Here is a 9,528-nt window from a genome sequence, read left to right as displayed (position 1 = left end):
CACCTGGGTCCCTGGATGCCACATTAGAGACAAGAACAAGCACATGCTCTGGAGTGGGATAGAGCTTGGCTTGAATCCACTTACAAGCAACTGAGGTGGATCTTTGAACTTCAGTGGTCCTCGCATGATGTGAAGTGGACTAAAAATGTCTACTTGAGGCAGGTAGCGGTCATTACATTAGCTGATGTTTGTGAAGGGCCCGACACTTGACCCAGGATCTGGCAACGGAGGGTCACACTGTTTGCTCATTAGCTAAGAGACCTTAGGCACATTGCTTACATATTCTGGTCTTTTGATTCTTTATCTGGCAAATGACTACCTAGTAAGGAACAAACATGCTGGCATATGCAAAGGTAGAATTACAGGGCTGGCTGGCCCCTCTGAGGTATCCAGTTCTGCTTTCTCAACCCCGGTCTGAGTCATTATCCTGAAGATGGATGTATTTGGGTATTAAGAAAGGAGGAAATGAAAGCAGGCACCCAGATTTCCTTCTGATGAGAATATTCTTTTCTTTTTCTAGTACCTCCAAGTGTCCAGAAGATGTGTGACCAGCCAAAACACAGTCAATGCTGCCCAGCAAAAGACAATCAATGCTGCCCGTCAAAACAGAACCAGTGCAGCCAGCCAAAAGGCAATCAATGCTGCCCACCAAAACAGAACCAGTGCTGCCAGCCAAAAGGCAATCAATGCTGCCCGCCAAAACACAATCACTGCTGCCAGCCAAAACCCCCTTGCTGCATTAAGGCCAGGTGCTGTAGTTTGGAGACCAAGCCCGAATGCTCACCGCTTAATGTGGAGTCTGAGCCCAACTCACCACAAACTCAGGACAAGGGCTCTCAAACCCAGCAGCAGCCCTATAGCCCACAAAATAAGTCCAGTCCAAGCAAATGGGAGCAGAAGTCAAACAAATAGATTGTCCCTGGGGCCATGCCTTTCACTTTGTAGGGTGGGGTATTACTGAGAGTCAGGCTAGACCTATGTTTAGAGGAGCAGTTTTCACAGTGACTACCATTTCCACCCAACGAGAGGCTTCTATTTCCCATCATAGCTCCCTACCCTAGGGAGGCCTCCATCTGGAAATGGGAGGATGAAGAAGCTGGAATCATCTTTCCTAGTGATCCTGACATTTAGACAGCACAGAAATAAAAGAGCAATAAAAAGAACATTGCCTCCCTTTGTTCCTTTACTTACCTGTGAAACCATCTCACCAGCCTGGCCTAGAGCCCAAGAAAATATTATGGGCATGTCCTGGAGGTCCAAGGAGCAAGAACTAGCATCCTGAAGAACAAAGCCTCTGCTGAGCTGGAGCTTAGTTGATTGACTCATCTTGCTTTTAAAATGAAAGTCCTGCATTCCAGGAACCCCTTCAGTCCTTATTAAAAAAAAAAAAATTATTGGTCCCCCAAAGTTCAAGAACCCTAATTCCCCTGGGTCCTGGGTACCACATTGTACTCCAGACCAAGCAAAAATACGTAAATCCCTTGGAGTGATTCTACCCCCCATCCAGAGATTTTAGATGGAGGTAGAGTACCCAGGACTCAGCAATGCACAGTGACTGGAGGCAAAGAGCGAAATCTTCCAGCATCAGCACTGGCTCTTCGGTCAGAGAGTAGCAATCCCAAAGCAAGTGGTTCAGTGTCTGTGAGGCTCTATTTCCTCATGTGTAACATGAAGATAATGGTACTTCCCTCAAAGATTTTTTTAATGAGAATTAAAAGGGATAATTTATTTAAAGTGCCTGACATAGGGTCTGACACCGAGTGGCTATTCAGTGTGCGTAGTTCTCAAACTCCTCTCAGCCACAAGGCCCTATTTCCCTCTAAAGAAGCCATCATCCTCCAATAATTTGTCCCCAAGCACACCTCCACTAGTCCAGGTAGAGAAGTAGAAATAGATAAATCAGGCTCATTAAGCATACTTGTAAACTTCCATTTTTACTGCTTTTTGATGTGTAATTAACATATCACTTTTAAAATTTTTTGAGTGCACTTCTGTACTCTCTCACGCTTCTCCCTGTCCACCAATCCCCAGAAAACTACTGGTCTACTTTTGTCCCTTCAAATTAGTGTTTTTAAGAATTTTATGTAAGTGGAATCACACAGTAGGTATTTTTTTTTATGCTGACAATTCATTCTTTCAAAGCAGGTCTTCCCTATCTGCTAAACACTGCATATATGAAGTAGCTCAAAACAGCAGTTTCTATTTTGACACCATCTAAGGTCTATAAAAGTCATCTTCAATTACTTGGAATTTCAAAATACAGATTCCCTAGTAACAATGCACCGGTAGCACACAAAATACTCCTGCACTTTGTTTAGTTTGTGGGAGAAAAATTTTTAAATTGGAACAATTTCGTAGTCCTACAAAGGTTATGTTGGAACTAGTTTATTTTTCCTTATAGGAGGGCGGGCAGCCATCTCTCCAAAGTTTTTGTAAATGCTAAGGTTCAGATTTCAAAATAAAAACAGGTTTTCATGAAACATCTAAAATGGGCCACTCTATTTCTATTCTGGGTCGTGGCAACTCTGAATTATTTTGTATTCCCACACTGCAAAGGACAAAACCCCATTCCTTGCATGTAAACTTTCAGAAGTGGGGCAGCACAATTTAGGAGTTTCTTGAAGTAGCTAGAGACCTGCAAGGTCAGATCATTCCAAGAATCTGGCCAGATGGGAGAAATCTTGAGATTCTCAGCACTGGGCTCCTGAAGACTTCCATGTGTCACATCTAGCTGGTCCTGGGGGATTTGTGGTTGCTGCAGTAGTTGGAGGGTTGCTACTCTTCGCAGCCCAGGTGATGGGTGCCCTGCTCTCCATCCTGGGAGCCTCCTCTGGCTGTCATGCTCCAGGGACTACTGGGATTCCAAGGTGAGACCTCCACCCTCCCATGGTGCCAGCCTCCAATTTTGGCATCGCCCCCCAACTCATCGGTGGAAGTCAGTGAGAGTCCTGCTACACTGGGCCTCACCACATACCCAGGCCCAATGCAGCTGGGCAAGATCTTGGCAGAGCTGGGCCTTGGGATCTGCACCCTGTGCAAGGACAGCAGAGATGAGCTGGCTCACCTGCCTTTCCCTTGCTGGGGTCTGGGGAAGTCAGCGGTAATTACCCAACCCTCTGTGAAAGGCGAGACTGTGGGTCTGCGGGAATGGTGGGAAGACCCTGCCCAGCCTGGAGACTCCAACCTTCACCCCCGCTCTTTGCCCCACCCCAGTCCCACTCTCTGTCCTCTTCCTGAGTCTCCAGGCAGCTCTCTGGGTTGACCAACCCCTGCGGGGTGCTCTGGCAGCAAGTCAAGTCCCTCTTCTGCCACTTCCCAGGCCAAACCACTGTGCGTTCTTTTATACCTGGCCCCTTTCACTCAGCTAAATTAGATTGAGATTCAAACATGTTTTTGCATGTATCCACAGTTCATTCTTTTTCATTGCTGAGTAGCAAATACCTTCATTATTGTGAATATGTCACTTTTGTTTATCAATCCTTTGATGGGCATTTGGGTTGTTTCCAATTTGAGGCTATTACAAATAAAACTGCTATGAACATTCATGCACAAATCTTTGTATGAACATATGCTTTCATTTCACTTCAGTAAAGACCTCAGAGGAAAATGACTGTTTTATATAATAGGTATATGTTTTACTTCTTAAGAACCTGCCCTACTGTTTCCCAAAATGGTTCTGCCATTTTACATTCCCATGAGAAGTGTATGGCAGTTCCAGTTGTTGCACAGCCCTGCCAATTATTTGTATGCTCACTTTTTCTATTTCTAGAGTTCCAGACATTTTAATAAATACGCAGTGTTGCTTCATTGTGGCTTTAATTTGCATTTTCTTAATGGCTAATGACATGGAGCATCTCTCCTTGAGCTCTTCTGCCTTTGTATATCTTCTTCGGTGAATTATCTGTCCAAATATTTCCTCCATTTTTTTTTACTATTTGGAGCTATTTGGATTCTTATCACTGGATTTTAAGGGGATGTGTGTATACATATGTATGTGTGTGTATGTATGTGTATATCTATATACACGTATGTATGTGTGTAGGTACACATGTATGTATGTGTAAATATATGTGTGTATGTGTGCATATACGTATATATGTATATTCTTGATACAAGTGTCTTGTCAAATAAATTATTTAACATATTTTCTCTGGACTGTGGCCTATCATTTTATTCTCTTAAAATTTTTTTTTCAAATAGCAGAAGTTCTTAATTTTGATAAAGTCCAGTTAGTTGCTTTTTTATGGGTTGTGTTTATTGTGTCACACCTAAGACATCTTTGTCTGACTCTAGGACACAAGGATTTTCTCCTATATTTTCTCCTAGAAGTTAATTTTTGTTCAGGCATACCTTGAAAATATTGCTGGTTCAGTTCCAGACTGCCACAATAAAGCGAGTTACACATTTTTTAAATTTCCCCGTGCATATAAAAGTTATGTTTACACTATACTACAGCTTATTAAATGTGCCATAATATTATGTCAAAAAAAGTACATACCTGAGTTAAAAATACTTTATTGCTAAAAAATGATAATCATCGGAGCCTTCAGCAAGTGGTAATCTTTTTGATGGTGGAGGATCTTGCCTTGATGTTGACAGCTGCTGACTAGAGTGGCTGGTACAGCTCCTTTTATTTTTTAAGACAGAATCTTGCTCTGTCACCCAGACTAGAGTGCAGTGCTATGATCTTGGCTCACTGCAACCTCTGCCTCCTAGGTTCAAGCAATTCTCAAGGTACAGTTTCTTGAGATAAGACAACCATCAAGCTTGCTGCATCAATTGACTCTTCCTTTCATTGAAAATTTATCTTTAGCATGTGATGCTGTTTGATAGCATTTTACCCACAGTAGAACTTGTTTCAGAATTTGAGTCAATCATCTAAAAACCTGTCCCTCCTCTATCAACTAAGCTTATGGAATATTCTAAATTCTGTGTTGTCATTGCAACAATGTTCACAGCATCTTCACCAGGAGTAGATTCCATCTTGAGAATCAATTTTTTTGCTCATCCATAAGAAACAACAATTCATCTGCTCAAGTTTTATCATGTGATTGCAGCAATTCAGTCACATCTTTGAACTCCACTTATAATTCTAATGTTCTTGCTATTTCTAACACACCTGTGGTTATTTCCACCACTGAAGTCTTGAATCCATCCAAAGTCATCCATGAAGGTTAGAGTCAATTTCTTCCAGACTTCCGTTAGTGTGGATATTTTTACCTCCTCCCATGAATCACAAATATTCTTAATGGCATCTAGAATGGTGAATTCTTCCCAGAGAGTTTCAGTTTACTTTGTCCAAGTCCATCAGAGGAATCACTACCTAAAGCATCTATGGCAGCTATATCCTTACAAAATGTATTTCTTAAATAATAAGACTTGAAGGTTGAAATTACTTCTTGATCTGTGGGCTGTAGAATCGACATTGTGTTAGCAGGCATGAAAACATCAATCTCCTTTATATCTCTATCAGAGCTCTTGGATGACTAGGTACATTTGTCAATAAGCAGTAATATTTTGGAAGGAATCTTTTGTTCTGAGCAGTAGGTCTCAACAGTGGGCTTAAAATATTCAGTAAACCATGCTATAAACAGATTTTCTGTCAACCAGACTTTGTTGCTTTATTTATAAAGCACAGGAATAATAGATTTAGTATAATTATTAAGGGCTTTAGGATTTTGGGAATGATAAATGAGGATTGACCTCAAAGTCATCAGGAGTATTAACCCGTAACCAGAGGGTCAGTCTGTTCTTTGAAACTTTGAAGCCAGGCATTGACTTCTCCTCCCTAGCTGTGAAGTCCTAGATAGTATCTTCTTCCAATAGAAGGTTGTTTCATCTACACTGAAAATCAGTTGTTTAGAGTAGCCACCTTCATGGACTATCTTAGCTAGATCTTCCAGATAACTTGCAGATAACTGCAGCTTCTACATCAGCACTTGCTGCTTCCCCTTGCATTTTTATGTTATGGAGCAGACTTCTTTCCTAAACATCATGAACTAACATCTGCCAGTTTCAACCTTTTCTTCTGCAGCTTCCTCACCTTTTTCAGCCTTCAGAGAATTAAAGGGAGAGTTAATTCTATGGATTGCTGTGGATTAGGCTTCAGCTTAAGGGAATTATGTGGCTGCTTAGATTTATCCAGACCACTAAAACTTTCTTCGTATCAGCAATAAGGCTGCTTTGCTTTCTTATCATTCATGTGTTCACTGGAGTAGCAGTTTCAATTTCCCTCAAGAACTTTTATTTTGCATTCACAACTTGATTGTTCAGCATGAGTCCTATCATTTGGCCTATCTCAACTTTTGACATGTCTTCCTTACTAAGCTTAATCATTTTTAGCTTTGAATTTAAAGTAAGAGATATGTGACTCTTCCTTTTACTTGAATACTTAGAGGCCACTGTGGAGTTATTCATTGGCCTTATTTTAATAGTGTTGCTTCTCAGAGACTACGAAGGCCCAATGAGAGGAAGAGAAATGGGGGAATGGCTGGTTGTTCTAGTAGTAAGAACACACAAAATATTTATCAATTAAATTTGTTATCATCTATGGGCACAGTTCATGGTGCCCCAAAACAACTGCAATAGTAACATCAAAGATCAATGGTCACAGATCACCATAACAAATATAATAATAATTTTAAATTTTGAAATATTGCAAGAATCACCAATATTTGACAGAGAGACATGAAATGAACACTCGCTGTTGGAAAAATGCTGCCAATAGAATTACTGGACACAGGGTTGCCATATAACTTCAAACTGTAAAAAATCACAATATCTGAAAAGTGCAATAAAATGGGATATGCTTCTTTATGGTGGAAGGTATGAACAAAAGTTCATTTTTTTTTTTTTTTGCTTTTGTTTTTGTTTTTTTTTGCGGGGGGAGAGGCAGAGGGAAGCATAGGGATATCCCACTGTACTATCACTATTTATTAGAGACTGTCCTTTCTGTAGCCTTTGCATCTTTGTCAAAAATCACCATGTCATATTTGTTTAACTCTTTTACATTGATCTATTTTTCTGTCTTGACACTAATGTCTTATTTACTGTAGCCTTATGCTAAGTGTTGAAGTCAGGTAATATAGTCCTCTAATTTAGTTGTTTATCAAAGTTGTTTTAGCTATTCTAGGTTCTTTGCACTTTCATATTAATTTTAGACTAAACTTGTCAATTTCTAAAAATCAATACTGGGATTTTGACTGGGATTTTTTAAATCTGTAGATTAAATTTTGAGGGAGGAAATGAACATCTTAACCATATTGAGTATTTTGATTCATGAACATGGATTATCTCTCCATTTATTTATGTCTTCTTTAATTTTTTTGATTCATGAACATGGATTATCTCTCCATTTATTTATGTCTTCTTTAATTTTTAAAAGTTTTATAGTTTTTGGTGAACAATTTGCATGCATTTTGTCATATTTCCCCTAAAATTTGCAAGCATTTTGTAATATGTGTTTGATATACTTTGATTGTATTATAAATGATATTTTTATTTTGGTTTCTGATTATTCAGTTAATAGACAGAAATGCAATTCTTTTTATATATTAAACTTGTGTATAGCTTTTCTTTCTTTTTTTCTTTCTTTTTTTCTGAAATGGAGTCTCACTCTGTCACCCAGGATGGAGTGCAGTGGCACAATCTGGGCTCACCACAACCTCCACCTCCCAAACTCAAGCTATTCTCCCACCTCAGCCTCCCGAATAGCTGGGATTACAGGCGCGTGCCACCATGCCAGCTCATTTTTGTATTTTTAGTAGAGACATCATGTCACCATGTTGGCCAACCTGGTCTTGGACTCTTGACCTCAGGTGATCCGCCCGCCTTGGCCTCCCAAAGTGCTGGAATTATAGGCATAAGCCACTGTGCCCGGCCTGTGTACTGCTTTTTGGTTTTTACAGCTTTCACGTAAATGCCATAAGATTTTCTGTACAAATGATCATGCCTTCTAAGCACAGATTTGACTTCTTTCTTTCCGACGTATTTTATCATTCTGTTTTGCCACTTGAAGATGTCCCTTCTTTTTCTACTTTGTTGAGAGTTTATAACAGAAGTGAATGTTGGATTTTGAAAACTGCTAGTTCTATATCTATTGAGATGATCATATGGTTGTTGTTTTTTTTTATTTTTAGTCTGCTAATGTGGTGAATTACATTGATTGATTTTTGAATGTTAAAAGAACCTTGCATACCGGAGATAAGCCCTCTTTGATCACATTGTATTATCTTTTTTATATTCTTGGATTTGGTTTGCTAAAATTTTGCTAAGAAGCTTTGGCTTTATGTTAATAAGGGATATTGCACTTGTTGGTAGTTTTCTTTTTTGTAATATTTTTGTCTGATATTGGTATCAAAGTAATGCTGTCCTTAGGAAATAAAAAGTGTTCTCTTCAATTTTCTGGAGCAGTTTGTGGAGAATTGGTGTGATTTCTTCCTTAGACATTTGATGGAACCCTGATGTCATTATCTGTGTCTGGAGGTTTCTGTGTGGGAAGGTTTTTAACAGAAAATACAATTTCTTTAATTGATTTTAGTTTTTCAAATTATCTACTTACTTTTAAGTGAATTTTACCACTTTTTGTCTTTCAAGAAAATCATCTATTTCAGCTAAGTTTTAAAATTTATTGGTACAGATTTATTCATAAGATGTCCTTATTATTTTTAACGTGTGTGGAATTTGTAGTAAGCTTACCTCTTTCATTCCTGTATTGATAATTTACATCTTCTCTCTGTATTTCCTACTTAGTTTAGAGAGTATTTTCATCAATTTAATCAATCTTCTCAAAGCCCTGGCTTTTTGTTTCATAGTTTTTTATGTGGTTTCTGGTTTTCTATTTCATTTATTTTTACTCTGATCTTTATTATTTCCATTCTTCTTATTTGGAGTGTAATTTGTTCTTTTTTCTAATTTATTAAGGTGAAAGTCGAGGTTATTAATTGAAATCTTTTCTTTTTTAATATGGGTATTTAATGTTAGAAAATTTTCTTTAGGTATTGTTTTAGCTACAACCAGAAAATTTTGGAACGTTGTTTCTATTTCTAGTTCAAAGGAGTTCTTGTTTTCCCTTTTGATTTACTGTGATCCATGGGTTAATTAGAAGTGTTTTTATTTATTTTCAAAATGCTGTGAAATTTTCCAAGAGACATTTCTGTTTTTGATTTCTAATTGTATTCCTCTGCAGTCAAATAACATACTTTACATGACTTGAATTCTTTTTAATTCACTGAGATTTATTTGATGACTCAGAATATGCTCTATCTTGGTAAATGCTTCATGTGCACTTGAAGAGAAAGTGTATCCTACTGTTGTAGGATGGAGTGTTCTGTAAATGTCAATTAGACTAATTTGTTTGACTATGTGATTTGAGTCTTCTACATCTCTACTTATTTTCTGGTTACTTGTTTATCAAGTATTAAATGTGTAGCATTGAAATGTCTGACCATAATTTTGAATTATTCTATAGTTTCTTTCAATTCTAGCAGTTTTCGCTTTGTGTATTTTGAGGCTCTCTTATTAGAAGCA

General features: G+C 38.3%; 1 protein-coding gene across 1 annotated transcript; it reads left to right on the top strand.

Moving 5' to 3' along the window:
- The first annotated feature begins 519 nt into the window (after positions 1-519).
- On the top strand, positions 520-1,163 carry SMCP (sperm mitochondria associated cysteine rich protein). The gene has a single exon (XM_045363221.3). It carries the CDS (start codon positions 541-543, stop codon positions 910-912), a length of 372 nt encoding a protein of 123 aa, XP_045219156.1. The 5' UTR covers positions 520-540; the 3' UTR covers positions 913-1,163.
- The last annotated feature ends 8,365 nt before the right edge of the window (positions 1,164-9,528 follow it).

The sequence above is a fragment of the Macaca fascicularis genome, chromosome 1 (assembly GCF_037993035.2).
Source record: "Macaca fascicularis isolate 582-1 chromosome 1, T2T-MFA8v1.1".
Classification (NCBI taxonomy): Eukaryota; Metazoa; Chordata; class Mammalia; order Primates; family Cercopithecidae; genus Macaca; species Macaca fascicularis.
This window is presented reverse-complemented; position numbering and strand designations above follow the sequence as displayed.

What these genes read in the sequence shown, in the direction of transcription:
- SMCP (XM_045363221.3), top strand. Translation starts at nt 541, where the DNA reads ATGTGTGACCAGCCAAAACACAGTCAATGCTGCCCAGCAAAAGACAAT.